At 56.2% G+C, this 18,961-nt stretch overlaps 7 protein-coding genes across 7 annotated transcripts; 3 read left to right on the forward strand and 4 right to left on the reverse strand.

Annotated features, from left to right (window-relative positions):
* Positions 1-138: 138 nt before the first annotated feature.
* On the forward strand, positions 139-1,556 carry SPSK_01726 (uncharacterized protein; the record flags this gene model as incomplete). The annotated part of the gene is made up of 4 exons (XM_016728632.1): positions 139-293; positions 382-449; positions 512-1,143; positions 1,221-1,556. 4 exons carry the CDS (start codon positions 139-141, stop codon positions 1,554-1,556), a joined length of 1,191 nt encoding a protein of 396 aa, XP_016589659.1.
* A 1,289-nt stretch (positions 1,557-2,845) lies between these two features.
* On the reverse strand, positions 2,846-3,746 carry SPSK_01883 (large subunit ribosomal protein L27e; the record flags this gene model as incomplete). The annotated part of the gene is made up of 2 exons (XM_016728782.1): positions 2,846-3,190; positions 3,684-3,746. 2 exons carry the CDS (start codon positions 3,744-3,746, stop codon positions 2,846-2,848), a joined length of 408 nt encoding a protein of 135 aa, XP_016589660.1.
* Positions 3,747-4,697: 951 nt separating this feature from the next.
* SPSK_01896 (uncharacterized protein) lies at positions 4,698-5,561 on the reverse strand (the record flags this gene model as incomplete). Its single annotated transcript, XM_016728795.1, has 1 exon — positions 4,698-5,561. The coding sequence occupies one exon, from the start codon at positions 5,559-5,561 to the stop codon at positions 4,698-4,700; it is 864 nt and encodes a 287-aa protein (XP_016589661.1).
* A 1,154-nt stretch (positions 5,562-6,715) lies between these two features.
* Positions 6,716-8,149, forward strand: SPSK_01720 (4-hydroxyphenylpyruvate dioxygenase; the record flags this gene model as incomplete). The annotated part of the gene is made up of 1 exon (XM_016728626.1): positions 6,716-8,149. The coding sequence occupies one exon, from the start codon at positions 6,716-6,718 to the stop codon at positions 8,147-8,149; it is 1,434 nt and encodes a 477-aa protein (XP_016589662.1).
* Positions 8,150-8,691: 542 nt separating this feature from the next.
* Positions 8,692-11,561, reverse strand: SPSK_01437 (uncharacterized protein; the record flags this gene model as incomplete). Its single annotated transcript, XM_016728351.1, has 2 exons — positions 8,692-11,282; positions 11,378-11,561. 2 exons carry the CDS (start codon positions 11,559-11,561, stop codon positions 8,692-8,694), a joined length of 2,775 nt encoding a protein of 924 aa, XP_016589663.1.
* A 1,003-nt stretch (positions 11,562-12,564) lies between these two features.
* Positions 12,565-13,776, reverse strand: SPSK_01784 (allantoicase; the record flags this gene model as incomplete). The annotated part of the gene is made up of 2 exons (XM_016728687.1): positions 12,565-13,547; positions 13,683-13,776. 2 exons carry the CDS (start codon positions 13,774-13,776, stop codon positions 12,565-12,567), a joined length of 1,077 nt encoding a protein of 358 aa, XP_016589664.1.
* A 1,336-nt stretch (positions 13,777-15,112) lies between these two features.
* Positions 15,113-15,954, forward strand: SPSK_01903 (cytochrome b561; the record flags this gene model as incomplete). The annotated part of the gene is made up of 2 exons (XM_016728802.1): positions 15,113-15,254; positions 15,335-15,954. 2 exons carry the CDS (start codon positions 15,113-15,115, stop codon positions 15,952-15,954), a joined length of 762 nt encoding a protein of 253 aa, XP_016589665.1.
* Positions 15,955-18,961: the final 3,007 nt, after the last annotated feature.

An 18,961-nucleotide genomic window follows, 5' to 3' on the forward strand; every position in this document is an offset into this window, starting at 1 on the left:
CTCCAGTGCTATTGGAATTTGACCTTCCATTCTTCTCGAAACACGCCACAAATCCTTTTCTCTTCCTCGATTCGACCTCTCTCACACGCGTCCTCCTTCTCCTCTCTCCATCACGCACACATCTTCAAAGCGTCCATCATGAGTGCCGACGAGAAGATGCGGACGTCCGGCGAGGGCGTTCGCGAGGCCGGCTCCGGCTCCAGCTCGTCTGCCCCCGTCCTGCCGACAGTCAACCCCGAAGCCGAGAAGTCGCAGGCTCCCAAACCCACGATCCCTGCCGCCGCCTACGTAATGTACGTTTTCCAGTCCGACGTCCGAATGCTGGTTTGCATCGACGCGCTCTTCGTCCATTTGCTAACGTGTCCGCTTTTCGATGCACAGTGCCTGGATCAGCTTGAGCTCGTCTGTCATCATCTTCAACAAATGGATTCTCAGCACTCTCAACTTCCGTACGTCAACCTCTGACGCAGCGCCAAGACCATCGACCTGTGCTAACAATGTGCCTTTGCAGGCTTCCCGGTCATCCTCACCACCTACCACCTGCTCTTTGCGACGGTCATGACACAGCTTCTCGCCCGCTACACCAACCTGATTGATGGCCGCAAGTCGGTCAAGATGACCGGCCGCGTCTACCTACGCGCGATTGTCCCCATTGGCGTCTTCTTCAGCCTGAGCTTGATCTGCGGCAACCTGACGTACCTCTACCTCAGCGTCGCGTTCATCCAGATGCTCAAGGCGACCACCCCCGTCGCCGTGCTTCTGGCCAGCTGGGCCATGGGTGTCTCGCAGCCCAACCTCAAGGTGTTCCTCAACGTCATGGTCATCGTCTTTGGCGTCGTCCTGGCGTCCATCGGCGAGATCCGCTTTGTCATGACCGGCTTCCTCTACCAGCTCGGAGGTATTGTCTTCGAGGCGATGCGCCTGACCATGGTCCAGCGTCTGCTGAGCTCCGCCGATTTCAAGATGGACCCGCTCGTCTCGCTGTACTACTTCGCGCCCGTCTGCGCCTTCATGAACCTCGTCGTGGCCCTGATGTGGGAAGTCCCCAAGGTCACCATGGCGGACTTCAACAACGTCGGCTACGGCTTGTTCTTCCTCAACGGCCTGTGCGCGTTCCTGCTGAATGTCTCGGTTGTCTTCCTGGTACGTTTTCATCGCGGGTCTTCCTGATACCACTTGCATCTCCATCCGCAACGGTGCGCTTATTAACCTGTCAATAGATTGGCAAGACCTCCGTCCTGGTCCTCACCCTGTGTGGTGTCCTCAAGGACATCCTGCTGGTCGCCGCCTCCATGCTGATCTGGGGCACGCCCGTCACGGGCCTGCAGTTCTTCGGCTACGGCATTGCCTTGTGCGGCATGGTGTACTTCAAGCTCGGCTACGACACCCTCAAGAACTACGCCGCTGAGGGCGGCCGCAAGTGGGCTGAGTTTGGCGCCACGCGCCCGGCCCTGCGCAAGATCATCATTGGCGGCACCGTCCTGGCCGCTGTCTTCTTGGTCTTCACGTGGGCCAGCCCGAGCAGCATCCCGGTCACCCTGCCCGTCCGTTTATGATCAAAGCACACCCGCACGACCTTTCAACGACAGCTCCCTTTTACAAAGGCAGTTCAAGACACATGGACTGCACCTTTTTCACTGTATTCTCCTAATTACGCAAGTGTCCGAACCTCTTTTTTTTCTTTTTAAAATTTTAACCCTCTTCCCCATTCTTGACACTTGCTGGGAGTACACGTACGACTACGAACCAAAAAAAAAATGAGACTTTTCGTCCAAACTATGGGACGGAACGGCCTTGCTGAGCATTCGGAGTATATATATTTTAAACTGCTGCTTTTTGTTATCCCCATTTCTACACATCTGTCTTTTCTTTCTTCGCTTCTGTTTCTTTTATCACTGTACGCATCTGTCATTTTTTATGCGGTGTAATATGTTAGGTCGACTTAATAGAGGGTTTCCGTTTTTTATTTCATTTTCCTGCTAATCGCATGTATTCGCTTTGTTTGTCGACAGTATGTGGTTTTATGTTCAATAGACGACATTCGCAAATGTAATTAGACTTTGTCCTTGCTAGCTGGAGAACATATTTTCTCAGACGGACCTGATAAATTACGTGTGCTGAGATCGAGACGTAGCATTTCACAGTAAGCAAAAGCGAATGGTCCGAGTCATTGGTAGTTGTTCAAGTTTTTTTTCGTATCTTTTGTTTCTTGATCGTTCACGGGTAGCCATCGAAAACTGATGACAAAACTCCCCGTCCATGGTTTTATGTGTTCCTGGAAACCAACCAATCCTTTTTGTCCAAACCGACGCCATTTCCTCGCGTCGACTTTCGTACATCCCCCTTCCATGGATTTCAAATAGCACTCTGTCAGATGCCCTCTCCGTTTTCAATCGTCCGTCGTTGTCAACAGGTCACCCAAGCCTATGATGCTCGTAGTCCCTTTTTCCTGTCCATAAGATTTCCGCCTCGTTTGGTGGGTCGATTCGTGTGTCTAGACCGAATGTTGAGAGGATGGCCGTGGAGATTCGGTGGGGAGAATGGCGCAACGTTGTTCAGGTGGAGAAGAGCGGGCACAAGACAGTGAAAGAATGACGATATGAAAGAGAGAAAGAATCATCAAGCGAGTATAGTTTTAATATTTTTCTTTTTGGTTTTGTATGACCGGTTTTGTAACAGATGTTGGATGCAACATCATGACCCTCCCGCAAGATGACAAAAAAGAGGAAAACGAAAACACAGCGCGAACCCCCCGTGACACTTAGAATTCTGGACACCAAATGTTAGTAGGGAACAAAAAACATACGAAAGCCATACGAAAGCCTCGTATCAACCGGAACACTCGTCACTTACTCAGAGGGGTGAAGAACCACCGGTTCTTGCCGCTCGTGTACCGCTCCTCGAGGACCTTCTTGACGGTCTTCTTGGCCTCCTCCCGTTGGCTGACCTCCTTGAAGGTGTCGTTGGAGATGACGCCCTTGAGGCCCTCCAGCTCCAGGGTGTAGCGAGTGGGCATCAGGTGGTTGTAGTTGACAACCTTGATGAACGGCTTGACCTTGCTGCGCTTCTCTTGCCGGGTCTTGGACATGCGGCGGGTGATCTTGGACGGGTAGCGCTCGATACCGGCGACCAGGGCGTGGCCGTAGGGGTGCAGCTTGTTGCCAGCATCAACCGGCTGGATGATAACGACCTGTAGTTGAGCAAACGACCATTAGTCTCGATGCTCTCCTCACTCTCCTTGCTCCATCCCTTTGATAACGAGCATTGTCTCAATAGGTCGTAAGACGCGATGTGATCGGCTTCGATGGCCCATGTCTTCGTCCATCTCCCCGTGTCGAATCTCGAAGAAAAAAAACTGTGTCGTGTATCCCCAGCAGCAGCAAAACAGTCGGTATCATCGCACTCCGTTTCGTTAACTGTCTCTCTCGGTAGGTCGGAAGAACCAAACCCTTCCATCGGATCCCAGATGCCATGTCGTGGTCTTGTTACCGGATATTCTATGATTCGGGGTCGCTCGAAAACTTTGTCGTCGGTCGTCGTCCTGCAGCATTTCGTGTTTTCGGGGTCCGTCCAGTGTCCAGCTCCAAGAAACACATCGTCCATCGCACCGTCCTTCGCATCGTGACCTTTGAGACAAAGACTTTTTCGTTCCTCATTCGTTCTTCAGTGCATTCGGTTCTTACCTTCTTGCCGGCGTAACGGCCGCGGGTGATGATGGCAACACGGCCAACCTTGAGGAACTTCATGGTGAATTAAAGAAAGAACTGAATATTCCCTTAACTCGGAATGGTGGGTGGTAGGCTGGGTGTTGGGGGAAAAGAAGAGAGGCTCGACAGGACGTTTCGTGAAAATTGGGCGTCGATGCGAAAAAAGTCGGTTGGTCGATTGTGGTGCACAGGTTCGGAAAGGGCCAACAGAGACCACGCACGACAAGGTGGTTAGGTTTTTTCCCTAGCGCACCCTCACCCGACAGCAAAATTACAAAAAAATTATTGTGTGGGCAAAAAATATTCGCATGGCCGCTGAGTCCGCCCCCTTCATTGGCTGTTATTGATGACTAAGCCATAAAAGGTGGGTCCGTTTGAGCACAGGGCGGTTTTGGTCTACATAGGTTTAAAAGGTTCACGTGACACTCACGAAGACGCGAGCAAAGGTTGTCTCCACTTTAGATGACAAGGAAAAGCGGGTCAACGTGCGCTGATTGGCTCCTTGACATATCTCTCAGGTCTCCGAAAATGATGGGCCAAAGCTGAGCATGTTGGCTGCTACGAGGTATTCGTAAGTTCACAAAGCAAGCAACAGACGAAGCACACAGTCAACGAAAGAGCGATTCGATACACAGATACACGATACACTATATTCGCCATGCCTGGCCCTACGTACATCATCTCGCGGGTTGCTGACCCAATCTTTGCCGTCTTCATCGGCGTGTCGGCAGCGGCAATGCGGATCAACCGGGAGCAAAAAGAGAAGGGCAAGACAACACAAGAGACAATGGATGTCATTAAGAGGTATGTTTGTGAAGAGTTCATTATTGATGCTATTATTTACAAAAATTCAGTGTGCTACTAGCATACAAAGGGGTGCTCTTTTTACTTACTCTGCTCTCAACAGACGCCTAACGGGCACCACGAAGACGCCGGCAGCATGAGCACATAGATTGCTTCGAATACGACAAACCTTCCTCCCTGTCCGTCTCAGACTTTCGAGCCACTTCCGTTTTCGGCGCCGTACTCGCCCTTCATCATCTGCTGTACCATCTGGCCGCACAACTTGGCAGTTGGGTTCGTACCCACGGCCAGGCCACGGGCAATCTCGTTACCGAAGCGGCCGCCCATGGCAAAGTCGCGCGATGCCGCCTCCTCAAAGTCCATCTCGGACCAGCGCGCCTCAGGCCGGTCGACCGCGGCATTGCAGCGCCTGCTGTTGGAAGCAAGCTGCTTGGATGAGGCATAGTAGATGGCGGCGCGCTGGGTGAAGGCGAGGGAGAGCGTCTTGGCGGCGGTCGGCGAGAGCGCGGCGGATGCTAGACTGGCGGGCGCGGGCATTAACAAGGCAATGGCCCGGTCGAGGTCGGAGAGCACGGTGGCGGCCGCCTCTGTACGCTCCGTCGCGTCGGCCGCAGGGCCGCTCAAAATCGCCTCGACGCCTCGTTGCGGGCGCGGGGAGCCAAGCACCGGTCCATCAATGATGGGCTCCAGAAGCATGTCGTCGCCGTAGAGGCGACGCAGCGCCTGGGCGCGGTTGTTGCGCGCACTGGCATACCGAGGGTGCTCTTCGACAAGCCTGCCCAGGCGAGCAACACATGCCCGGTAGGCCTCGACGGGGTCGGGCAGCGTCTTCTCCTTGAGGCCGGCAAGCTCCATCTCTGCCTCTTGCATCGACAGAATGAGCTCCCGCTCCCTCTGGCTGACGGCGTCGTACTCAACGGCATCGGTGATGTGCGGGTCCTTGGGCAGCGAGGGATCGAGGCGAAGCCCACTCTCTGGGTTGGATTCGGGGTCGCGGATCTTGCCGAGGACATCAATGTCCCGTCTGCTGAGGGAAATGTTGCCAGCCATGGTTGACGTGAGGTGTGAGGCGGTGTGAGGAGGAGTGAGGGCGGTGTGAGGAGGATAGCTCTGTGTGAGTTGATAGGTTGGGTACGTTCAAATACTATCGACAATGAAATCGAGTATCAAAACGCTTTCCTGCTCTCCTGAGCTGCTTCGACAAACGAGCTGATTTAAAACCCGGAATAGTCGACAATGACAGCACTCGTCAAAACAACTTTGTTATTCGAGGTCCATCGAGGGGCAAAAAGCTTACAATTCCGGAGGCACGGTCGACCAGTCGAAGCTGTCACGAGTCTCAGCCCATCGGGCTGTCAATTAAAAAGCGCCAGGGCGCGCCTTCTGCGAAGTATGCGCAAACAGATCGCTCCTTCACTATCTACACAGTAGTCATACCCTCTGGCTGGAATGCACATCACCTTCCATAAGCGACCTGTGCGACCTGCACTACGGTAAGCAGGAACGCAGAGGGAGGTGTGGGGCAACGGGCATTGGCTGGGTGCGGAAAGTGTCTTAGTGTCTGTTGGACCGGTTGGCTGCAGGCGGGCGGCCAGTGTCGGCATGGCGCGGCTTCCCCCGCAGCCCTGCACTCTGTCTGTGCGCGATAAGGATATGGGCGGCAGGCGGCAAGCGTTCCGCGACCACCAACAAAGCCGAGCGTCACCTGAATCCTAGCCAACATCGCCATCAGATCGGCCTGCTGAGAAAGGACAGCAGACCTACGGAGTAGGCAAAGTATGTGCACGGCGACAAGGATCGCCACCGCACTGTCTGCCACTGTCTGGCACGCTTTCGTATACGGGCACGTCGGGCACGTCGGGCACGCTGACAGATACTAAGACCGCACCACTGGACGTCACTCTGAGCCGAGTTGACCTGCGCTTCTGGTTCCATCTGCTGTCGCGGATGTGGAATCGCACTGTCGGGCACAGTACAAAGGACTGCTACGTTCAGTTATATAATTGTAGTGAACATCCTGCATCGACATCGTATCTACGTCTGACTATATTTGGCCCCTTCGTTGCCTTTCTCGTTGCCCTTTGACCATCTTCCACGTTCTAACTCTTACAATCACCGAGATATTTTCCATCAACACAGCCAAAGCACACCCGCACACAACTCCCACCACTTGTTGGCCCGTCCCCGAATCACATTTTGTGTCCATGTCCCCGTCTGCCATCTCCGACTCGCCCAGAAACTCGGTTTCTGATCCGCATAACGCGCACAGGAACATCTTCGGAGGAACCAAGAATGGAGCCACCATCGATGCCGCCGTAACCGCTGCTGCGGGCGCGCCGACCTTCCACGGCTATGACCACGTCACCTGGTGGGTTGGCAACGCCAAGCAGGCCGCCAACTACTACAGCACCCTTTTCGGGCTGCCCACCTTTGCCTACCGGGGCCTAGAGACCGGCAGCCGCTATTTCGCCTCGTACGCCGTCGGCCACCACCGCGGCGGCGGCACTGCCGACAGCGCCATCGAGGACGACCAGGACAACGTGTGCTTCGTGTTCACGTCGCCCATCCGCTCGTACCGCCACCTGCCCGAAGGCGAGCCCATTTCGGACGCGGACCGTGCGCTGCTGCGCGAGATGCATGACCATCTCGAGCGCCACGGCGACGCCGTCAAGGACGTTTGCTTTACCGTCGACTCGGTCGAGGGCGTCTACCAGCTGGCGACCGCCGAGGACGGTGTCCCGGGCAAGGACAAGGACGCCAAGGTCGTTGGCGTGCAGCCGCCCACCCAGCAGCACGACAAGCTGTACGGCGGCAGCGTCACCACGGCCGTGATCCGTACGTACGGCGACACGACCCACACGCTGCTCAACCGCGGCGACTACAAGGGCCCCTTTTTGCCCGGCTTCCGCGCCGTGGCACCGCCCAAGGCCGCCCCCCGCGGCACAGCCTCGTTCAAGCCCGTCGTCCTGGCCCCTGCGCCGGCGGTCGGCCTGCAGCGGATCGACCACTGCGTGGGCAACCAGGACTGGAACGAGATGGAGGCGGTCTGCGCCTTCTACGAGCAGCGTCTCGGCTTCCACCGCTTCTGGTCGGTCGACGACAAGCAGATCTGCACCGAGTTCAGCGCCCTCAAGAGCATCGTCATGTCCAGCGGCGGCAGCGCCAACACGGTCAAGATGCCCATCAACGAGCCGGCCCCCGGCAAGAAGCGCTCGCAGATTGAGGAGTACATTGTCTTCAACAGCGGCGCCGGTGTCCAGCACATTGCCCTGCGCACCCCGAACATTGTCCAGGCCGTGTCCAGCCTGCGTGCGCGTGGTGTGCAGTTTATCGACGTGCCGTCGACCTACTACGACGCGCTGCGCAAGCGGCTGGCCGCCAGCGCGGCGGGCACGGGCGCGAAGCTGGCGTGGCACATTAGCGAGGAGCAGCTGGCCATCATCGAGCAGCTCAACATTTTGATCGACTACGACGAGGGCGGCTACCTGCTGCAGCTCTTCACCAAGCCGCTCATGGACCGCCCGACCGTCTTCATCGAGATCATTGAGCGCAACAACTTTGAGGGCTTTGGTGCGGGCAACTTCAAGAGCCTGTTTGAAGCCATTGAGCGCGAACAGGCTGAGCGCGGCAACCTGTAGGGGAGGGGCTGAGTGTGGCTCAGCAGTGATAAGGGGGCAAAGGGGGGCACCTCGATTGCTAGCTACGACGACCATGACGTGTATTTTACTTGTTGCTTCTGCTACTCTTGCGTTGATTTTATAAGGATCAATTTACTGTCTGAGAATACTCAATGATTTTTGTACCCAATTTTTTTTTTAAAAAAAAAATATGTTGTGTTCTGAAATTAAAAAAAAAATCAAAAATCAAAAATCAAAAATCAAAAAATCCAATAGATGAGATTCAAGTAGCCAGCGAGTGGGTGGATTGACAACCAAGACATAAAACATATATAAGCAGGCATTACTACCCGCAAGCATGACTGGGTTACAAGATAATTACGTGTCGTCGTATTGTATGTGATGCTTCCGTTAAAACTAGATAAAGGACCCAAAATATTATGCCGTTTTCTACAATGCTAAGCCAACTAAATACGGGTGAAACATCACTCCTCTCTCTGCCCTCTCCATGTATGCTCTCGTCATTCACTTGTTTTCGACATGGCCCGCGCTCCTCCGTCCCTTTACACGTCCTCGTTTTCCCAGTCCTTCTCCGCAAACATCGGCCGCCGGTTGCCATTGTTGTTGTTGGCGCTCTCCAACTTGGCCAAGAACTCTGGCGGCAGCGTCGGAATGTACTTGTGCTCGCGCTCGCGGTTCACGCCGCCGAAGCCGGCGCCGTACGACACCAGCATGTCCGTTGCCGATGGCAGCGTGAACGGCAGCATCAGCGCCGGGTCAAGAAGCAGGTGCTTGGGCGCGTCGTCCTCCTCGTCTGCGTCGCCGTCGTCGCGCGTCTTGGCCGGCGTGGCCGTCGGCGTCAGGCTGCCGCCGCCGCCGTTCTTCTTGGCGGGTGTCGAGGGTGCGTCGTGGGCGGCTTGTGCGGCCGCTTCGGCCGCCTGCGCCTCGCTCACCTTGACGGCCGCTGACCCGGCGAAATCGGCCAGGGCGGGTGGTGCGCCATAGGCGCTCGCGGCGGCGGATGCGACGGCCTTGACGACAAAGGCCGGGGCCGCGGGCGCAGGTGCGGCGGCGGGATTCGACAGCTTTTTGCTGCTGCTGCTGCTCTTTGTTGGCGGCGTCGGCGACATGGTCTTGCGCCGGTTGCGGAGCTCCTCACGCCGCAGCGTCGCTTCGCGCTGGATGGCCACGAGGTACTTCATCGCACTCTTGGGCAGGCCCTTTTCGCCCACCTCGGGCCGGTAGTGCTCGGCCGCGTGGATCAACTGCTGCGGGCTCAGTGCCTTCAGCTGCTGCAGCGTGCCGACCAGCGCCTCGAGATCATCGGCGCCCAGCGACGAGAAACACTGCAGCCACTGCAGCAGCTGGATGACGGGCTCCAGGTGTCGCCGCGCGGCCTCCATCGTGGGCTCGCCCGACGAGCGCATCTCGCCATGCTCAAAGTGCTCGGGCATGCGGTTGTTGGTGCGCGCCCAGTCCTCGAGGATGGACACGTTCATGCGGATCTGCATGGCCTTGGTACGCGCCAGGTATTTGCGGTTGGACATGATGCGGTTGAACAGCTCCGCGCTCAGCCAGTACATCAGCTGCGAGATGATTTGCGCCGTGATGACCGAGTGCACGTCGTAGAGGTCCAGCACGAACAGCGTCGACGACAGCAGCGACGTCACGTTGCGCGGTGCGGGCTTGGCCCGCTGCTTGGGCGACGGCGGCCGCATGCGCCGCTCGAGCGGCTCCTCCTTGACCTCCTTCTTGCGCTTGAAGATCTTCCACTCGTTCTGGAAGGTAATGTCCTCAAAACCGGGGATGATTTCGTGATCCAGCATGCCGGCGTCGAGAACCTTGTCCAGCCGCCGCTCGGCGTCGCGCACAATGAGAATAAAGATCTCGTTGATGAGCTCGGCGAGCTGCGCTTGAAACTCAGTTGTCGCTTCGACGAGCCCGGAGTCCTTCTTCAGGTAGTGTAGGAGCAGCGTCGCGTTGGAGATCCAAAACGCCAAGATCGTCATGTCCCACTGGTGCTGTTCGACAACGTCGTTGATCTTGTCCATGGCGGTGATCAGCAACTTCGCCAACAGGTCTTGGCTGGCGTGGTAGTGGGCGTAGCGGGCGCTCAGGAAGATGACGTTGGCGGGGACCGGTTTTTGTGACGGTGAGCGCTGGGGCTGCATGTTGGTGATGACAATGTCGAGGATGCGGTCCAGGTCGACCTCCTGGAACACAAACATCTGGTCGTGCAAGCAGCGTGACCAGTCAAACTCCTGCTGTTCCTCTTCGAATTCGTCCACTGGCTGCTGGCCTGTCAGTACACAGCCCTTGCGCAAAAGTTGAAATACAGTAGTGCAAACCAAAATCCAAATACTTACTTCTGGCTGGTCGTCGATGCCGACGTTGCCCAGGTCGACCTCCAGGTCGCGGGCGCTCTCCATCATCATCCGTCGCCGCATCTCGTTCTCGGCCATCTCCTCTTCGAACCGGTCCTGCGAGAAGCCTGGGTTGTAAAAGTCGTCCGTCACGCCGGCGTTGCCAATGTTGTAGCCGCTGTCGTGGAGATAAAAGGACATTTCACTGTCCGGAGGCACAAAATCAAAGGCCGTGCGGCCGCTGGACGTCTTGGTGTCGGTGGCCGCACCGCTGTCGAGCAGGAGCTTGGCAATGTTCTTGTGCCGGTTCGTCATGGCCCACATCAGCGCGCTCCAGTGGTTGCGGTCTTGTCGGTCGACGTCGGCTCCCGCGGCAATCAGCGCCTGCACAACGCCCTCGTGGCCGAAGCAGCTCGCGTAGATGAGCGGCGGCGTGCCGTCCTCGTCGGGTGCGTTGAGATCGATGAATGGCCGCGCCGGGCCGTCCAGAATCTTGCGGACCTGCACGACATTGCCATTGCTGGCCGCCATATTAAAGATACGCTGCAGGGTCGCGCGCTTGTCGTCGTCGGAGAGCTCCTCGTTGGACGCCACGGCGTCCTCGTCCTCGTCAATGGCGGTGGCGTTGTTGGAGAGGGCGGCCTGCGCGGCTAGCATTTCCATGAGCCGCGTGTCGCTGTCTGGGACATGGCCCTTTGTCAGGTCCTCGCTGTAGTTGGGGTCGTTGAGGGTGAGGTCGCCGAAGCCGAGCGGTTTCGCAAGCATGGGAGAGGTCAAGAACTGGGACTGTCCTGGGAGGAGGGGATAGGTAAGTTAGCATCGATGGCAGTGACAACACCACACAGAGAACCCCTGAGAACCCGTCCGGGGAACGTGTCAAGCTTACCTTGCCACCCATCGTAAAGTTCTGTCTCGGGCACGAGGTCTGTTGGGCGCCGTCGGTCATCCAGCGACTTGGGCAGGTCCAATGGTAGCGCGCGTGGCTTTTTGGCGTCGCCGGCATCCTCCTCGCCCGACGACGCGAAGCCGCCGCCGCCGAAGGCGTCGTTCTCTACATCGTCTGCATCCATTGCTGCTGAAGCCTGTCAGGCCCAGAGAGCTACCGTTAAGCCGGTATCAATGAAACAGCTCCTCCAGGAGTCCAGTGGTGATCGGAGGACGCGATATGGTAGGAGGCTACAGTCCCACACACCACCCCAGGTCGAGTCGTGCGTCCGACGTGTTTGGAGTTGCCAGAGGGGCGCACTGGTCGTGTGATGCCCGTTTTTTTCGATTCGCAAATGGTTGTCGTGCCTGTGCCTCGCCGCATCGGCTGCGTCTGGCTGGTTGCGTTGAAGGGTCAAAGGGGTGACCGACGTCAAAGCTTGCGGAATAGGCGGGCGTACTTGCTCGCCCTTCGGTAGGCGAGGGTCGCTCTTGCTGCATGCAACGACGGTGTTGGCAGTGGTGCTCCTGCCCTGGTGGCGCGGGGCAGATCGACTAAATGGGCAGTGCCCACAACAGGGGAAAGTGGGCAGGTCTTGTTGCGGCAACCGCTATTCTGAACGTAGCCCTGCCGACGAAAAGGGGCAAGATAGGGAGTAATAAAAGGATGAGATGGATACAGCCTTCTCGCCGAACCACCGAGTCTATTTTGTCATTTCAACAATCTACCGAGAGGTGCCCGACTCGGGACAATGCTCCGTGGTGGGAGATTAGACTGTGCTAGTTGCTTGGGCGTGCTGCCTTACCTGGAAGCTTGCTGTATGACGCGGATTATATAAGCCAAGTGTGACACATCACGTGCATTTACTTGACTGTTGAAAATGTTGATTTCATCTTCAGTGCATCTTCTACACAGTTTTCACGAGCGATATAGTATGTGTGAAAGTACTGAATAACTGGGGGCGCTTATGATAATATATCAAACTAGTACGTATAACTATGGCCGGCGTTTGGGCGTCATCTTTTCAGCGTAGCTACACTGAGTATTTGCCGCACATCAATTTTGGCATGGAAAACGGAGGCATGACTTGCAATGTATATTATCCAAATGCTAGCTAGATGGTTCTGCAATGGGCTGTTCAGCCCACACTAGATCGCTCTGGTAGCGAAGACGCGGATGCGCTTGACACCGCCGTCGGGAATCATGACCAGCTTCACGTGCGTCGCCACCTCGCCAGCCGGCAGCTGCGACGGGAACTCGTGCTCCTGGTCGGGGCCGCACTTTGACGGGGGGACGGCGTCGACCCAGGCCGCATCGTCGTGGGAGGGCTCCGAGCCAGTGGGGCCCGTCCAGCGCAGCGCCTCCACCTTGACCTTTTGCGGGAAGTTGCCGCGGAAGTAGGCCGTGTCGACAATGAAGCGTTGGATGTGGCAGGCAGCGCCCAGGCGGATAATGGCCCAGTCAACGTGGCCCTTGGTGCGCGACCGCGCCGTCTCCCAGCCGTCGCCCATGTCCTTGCCGCGGCCGGGCAAGATCAGGTTGTCCTTGGTGCCAAAGTGCTGGTCGCTGCAGGCGACGGCGACACCGCCGTTCTGGGCGGCCGCAAGGTCAAAGACGGCGCTGGCGTCGGCCGGGAAGACGGGCACGGCGTGGCCAAAGAGACGGAAGCGCGCAATGCCGCCGTCGGGGTACATGTTGAGGCGTACGTGGGTGTAGGCCTTGGTGGTCTCGGCGTCCAGCTTCCAGCCGTGTCGCTGGCTTGGGCCGCAGGGCTGCACGCCGAGGATGGTCTCCCAGCCGCCGCGGCCGCCACCCCACGACACGACGTCGGCGTCGTCGGCGCTGAAGCAGCCCTCCACGGAGATGGCGGGGGCCTCGTTGCCGCTGAAAAAGGCTGTGTCGATCTCGACGCCGGTCACGGTGCCCGAGGCGACGCCCAGGCGGATAATGACCCAATCAAAGGGCTCCGGGTTGTGGCGGCGCGTCTCCCAGCCATCAAACCAGGCACCGCTGAAGACCATCTTGCCATCTTCGTGAATGGGCGCCTTGGGGTTCAGCAGGTTGGCGGCCTCGGCAAACCATTGGTCAGAGAAGGCAAGAATCTTGCCCTCGAGGCCAGCGGAGATGAGATCTGTGGCGGTCAGCGATGAGCGATTTGATAGTGGATGCAAGCGCAGGTGAAGCAAGGCGGATCCAGACAGATAAGCGACGGACGGCGTGGGGGCTCGATCGTGCACAGGCCTTGCACAGTGTACGCCTCACGTACCGATGCTGTTGGAGCGGAACGTTGTATCGATGTCGTTGGCGGGAATCTGCGTCGCCTTGACGGTTTCCAAGGTGTACTCGGCTGCCTCTGACATGTTTCCTTTGTACTTTCGGGTATATAACTTGATGGGGTTCCTTTCTTTTTGTGTGATTTCTGATACGATCCAAAAATATGTCCAATCCGAACGTCTCAGGGTCGTCGAAAACAAAAGTGGAATGAGTGGGAGTTATAACCAAAAAAGTGTCATGAGAAAAAGAGGAGACAAGGGTTGCTTGTGATCGTGCTCCACAAACCCTTTTAGGTCCTATGGAGAGCCGTTAGGTAAATCGCAAAACGCCGTTTTGGGCAATTGAGAACTTGTTAGGTAAAAGCAGCCCAGTTTGCCACACGACTTGAACGTTGTATCTCGACCGGAGGCCGTCCATGATCAAGACGACCTGATATCATGAAATATCGGTTCGCAGTTGCAACATCTGAAGTTGTCGAGTTACTACTACGCCTCTACTACGACGAACAACGGACCTTCAACGCTCAATGGAGTCCCGAGGCACGCGAGACGTTCAGACATCGAGGGTCCGGCCGGCCGCGGTCGGCCTGCAAGGGGCTTATCGTCGGACGAAGCCGATACCGCCTAACAGAAAACATCGATACAGCGATAAATGGTCGATTTTAGTGGGCCTGACGGGGTCGCGGGAAGGATTTTCAGGTAATAGAAATGCTTGGTACAGCGGGAGTTCTGCCGCTACGCACCAATCAGAGTCAGTAGAGGTAATGGGCCCTCGTCGAAAATACGTAATAGCGGAAAGCAGCGTGAAGGTGGCATGGAGCTGCCGTAAACAGCCCCCTATTGGACACAATGATACTGTTGTACTCACGTAAGATATGTGCTCCAAACTTATTGCATACACAGCATTGGAACGAGGGCTGGAACAACTGAGTAGACAGAAGGCTGTAGCCTACATAGTAAACGCACTGCGTTACGGTGCCGAAGGCACAGCGCCATGCGGGGAGACTGCGCCAGGGCCTTCTCTAGGCTAATCAACCCCTGCTCATTAGCAAGCACGTCACACTGAATCACCATGCAGCTTACTCTCAAGCTGCTCCCCCTTCAATCATCATCGCAATTGTCCCTCTTCGTGGCGCAATCTATGGTATTCCGGCCCCCTCCTTCACCCTCTTGCATCCTTTTTGTCCACCATATCGTCCTGCCGATATTCATCCTTTTCTTCCCCTACCATCCGTCAAACCATCAACGGCGACCTGGTCGGAAACAGCCGCCTACGATCACAGTGACAAGTTGACGAGGTTTGGGATTCCGCTCGAGCTAGCAGCAAATCGGGACAGTTGCTCATTTGTGGGGACTCGTTACTCCGTCGTCGGCAGAGAAGACGCTGGGACAACAACCCCGTGATCCTATCACCGAACAGCCAATGGCGTCCAACTCAGACCAACCGGCCCAGGAGCCACTCCAGGCCAACGGTGACCGCGTCGATGAGTCGGCACCGCTGCTGGGCCAGCCGGGCGACGTCTTGCAGAGACCGGGACAGAGCATCGTGTCCAACCTGTACACAGGTGCGGCCGTTTACACCCCATAACTGAATGAATACCCCATCTCTGTTTTGTGAGCACGGCACCTAACGTTTTTCTCCCAGGCACTGCGTGGCTCGCCCAGGCCGGCGCCCTCTTGCTCGTTCTCCTCGTCTGGACGGGTGTGTTCCGGCATCCGCCACTGCTCCCGCTCTTCTCGCCCCACCCCCTCCTCCAGTCCGTCGGCGTCTTTGTCGTCGTCCAGGCCATTCTGGTTCTGCAGCCGACGGCCACGCCCGGCGACAAGACCCGCGGCGCGCATGCACACGCCGCGCTGCAGCTGCTGTCGTCTCTCATCTTCATCGGCGGCGTCGTCGTCATTGAGACGAACAAGGTCCGCTCGCATGGCGTGCACTTTCACTCGGCGCACGGCTACCTGGGCGTGCTGACGGCTGTCGTTCTGGTGAGCCAGTACGTGTTTGGGTTCGTGGTGTGGCTGGCGCCCGCCTTCCTCTTTGGCAGCGGCCCGGACCGCGTCGACCGTGCCAAGGCCCTGTGGAAGCACCACCGGCGGTCTGGCTACGCGGTGGTGCTGCCGCTGCTGCTGGTGACGGTTGCGACGGCGACGGCGACCGACTACAACGTCAACGTTCTGGACATTCGGCTCTGGGCGGTTCTTGTGGCCGTCGGGCTGGTTGTGGTGGGTGTCTACCCGCGCATTCACATCCGCAAGCTGAACGGGTAGCGTTGAGTATAGCGGGTTCGGACGAGTCGTTGAGTGGCCGGAGGGAGCTCCTTCGGGACGGCAAGGCAGTATGATACGAAACGGGACCAGTCGAGAGAGAAGTCTTTAAGACCCGGAGCTCGCACGTTCAAAGACAACTTTTACGGTATTGGATAATTTAGGATACGATTTCTTTCTTCGTTTTTTCTTTATCTCTTTTTATTTTTTGCTAAAGTCCAGGGCAGGATCGAATAGTTTTGCACATTGGACAAGTATGCCCAAAGCAGAATCAAGTAGCGAACTGAATTTCCGACATTTTCAAGTTTTCGTATCTTCAACGGAGAATTCGCTCCTGACTATACATGCTTCAGTATACGATGTATATACCGCTCTTTCTAACTTCCAAGAGTCGTGACGGCGGCGGCTCTGTCACGATGCAATTGACCCTTGAGAGCTACGAAACGCCGGCGTCTGTTCAAGTTGCGAAATTGCCCATCTTGAAACTAACGGATGTTTTCTCTCGACAAACATCTCGACCAAGGCCTTTGTCAAAGCATTGACGGGCCCCAGTCCAAACATAAAATTGATTTCCAGCCAGGTCGTCAGAGCTGTGGCATCTGTGTATGGCGGTGTGCTGTTGGCTAAAGACGATCTCGTTGGGTGCGATGGCCCAAAGCGGCAAGCAAGGAACACGCGCCGCTAATTGGCCAGCCACACACACCACTTCCGCATTGGCTCCCGTCCCTACGTCATAACCCAAACTTGCTTTTCCCGTCACCTTGGACGAGGCCGTGTTGCCCACTTTTCCTGTTTTCCGATTCGTGTCATGCGATTGGGACAAAAATGGGGAACGACGACACATGCTGGGCTCTCGTGGAGCGTGGGTTGGGGAAAATCGAGGACACGTGTAGAATCCCACGGACGGTTTTCTGGAGAAATTACATGGGTAGAACAATTTCCTCGAATTTTTGTATTTTTGCATTTTTGTCACGACCGAACCAGCCGGCCAGCCATGTCTAGGATGATTGAAATGCGCAAAGATGGGATGTGCAGATGTCTCGCGGACGAGCAGGCCTTCCTTTGTTCAACGCCAGAGAGACGAGTAAGTAAACACAAATAGTTGCAACGACGCAGTAAGCAACATGCGGGTTTGCGACGGGCCAGGTAGAGCAAAAGAAGGCAAGGCAAAGGAAGAACCGGCTGAGAACCGTGACAATAAAACCGAACAATGTAATTACCTTATTTATTCTTTTTATATTCAAACACAGACGGCAAATCGGCCAGCTACCAGACTCAGTATGACGCACTGTTCCGGCCGACGAAGAGGACACAAGGAACGAGACGTGCATTGACTGCCTCTTACAGTCGGGTACACGAACGGTAACGGACAAGTCGATGTGTTGCAAGGCCGTGTTCGATTTTGTCCACTGTGGTGAGGCTTTGCACGACATCGTAACCGGGCAAGAACTCGGCTGTAAGATACGGGAGATGGCGCACAGCGTACAATACGACCCGTCAAAGTGCATACAAATACGGACACTGGCTTGTTTGCACGACACTGGAGAAAGGGAACAATCCACGGGCCACAGCCTAGCCTGCTGGCCCGATAAGAATACGAGTCCGTGAGACCCATGATACAGTCCTATGATACAGTCCCCATCTTACAGTCCAGTTAGGCCCGCCGGACGTTTCTTTTGGGCTCTGCTGTCGGGTTCGAATCCCCGTATACGCCCATTTTCAGTCGCGCTCGCGATTTGAGAAGCACGCGGCGGTTTTGCGCAGACAGTGTCGTCAATCGCAAACAGGCGAAGCGCTCAATCCCAGAGGGAAGAAAGGCGCACAAGATCCATATAAGATGACTGCGCGCCAGAAGCATCCAGGCCCCTTTCGGTGGCCCACTCAGAAATGTGCTCCGCTATTTTACCCGCGTCGCGCCACCGCCTGGAAAAAATTACAGCTGCTACTCCGTAAAATCTTAGCTTGCGGTGACGTCATAGGGCGTCGATCGCCAAGTTTTTTGCGGTTTTGTCCCCCCGTGGACCGTTTCTCAATTTGCGGTGCGTTGTCGCGCGTGCCCCTGGCCTGGCCTGCCCTGAGAACCTGTCCAGGAATGCGAAATCCTGGCCAAAGACGGGCCCAAGGCCCCAATCTGTGTTTTGCCCTCCGCTTCGTGTCTACTGTACATCGTACGACTGTGCGTCTTCTCACTGAGTTCACTCGCGCCTTCCCTCTCCGGTTCCTCGTCTCCCCTTCCTCCTCTCTGCCGCAGCTTCCACTTTTGACGCCTGTGTCTCCCCCTTGTCTACTTCGTCTCTGTGCTGTGTATGACTGTAAACATGTCCTGAATTATAGTGTTGGTTGTTCTTTCTGTGTTGGTGGGTTTTTCGCCAAGCCTGCAGTAGCCCGACACGCCAAAACAACACCTGGGACCATGGTCTGGCCGCCGTTCTGTTAGCCTGCTTCAGCTCCATCGAACGCTCTCCAAGGCTCCTTCCTCCTCTTTGCCCTAGTGTAACAGGTCGTCACTGCCGCTGGCCACAAAACCTGCCTTGGTTTTGCCTCGTTACGTACTTTCCGAATGCGCTCACACTACCGTCATTCTTCCACCATTCCATTGCCTCTCGTCTTCACCGTTTTTCGCTGCCCTCCACTTCTTCCGGTTCTTCTGGTCCTGTTTCTTCTTCTATTCGTACAATCTCGACGTCTCAACGCTTGCCAGCCTTTGCCCTCTTGCTTACCGAACATTTCCTGTTTGCGGTTCATCTCGCCGCTTGAATCCCCCCGCCCACAATTATACCCCGAGCGTGACTTCAAGCTCTACTAGTCTCCAGCGAGGCCTGTTTTTGCTTCCTTTTCTCCTTTCCTCCAATATTATCCCAGTTGCAGGCTTCCCACACCTCCCACCTTGCCAACTTCATTGTTTCGGTCCGGTTGTTTGCAGCGCTGTTCAGCAACATGCCAGTATAGGCTGAGACCAAGGCGAAGGACAGACACGCAGAGCGAAAACAGAGCGAAAACAGAGCTCAGC

Source organism: Sporothrix schenckii, assembly GCF_000961545.1.
Source record: "Sporothrix schenckii 1099-18 chromosome Unknown Cont42, whole genome shotgun sequence".
Taxonomy (NCBI): domain Eukaryota; kingdom Fungi; phylum Ascomycota; class Sordariomycetes; order Ophiostomatales; family Ophiostomataceae; genus Sporothrix; species Sporothrix schenckii.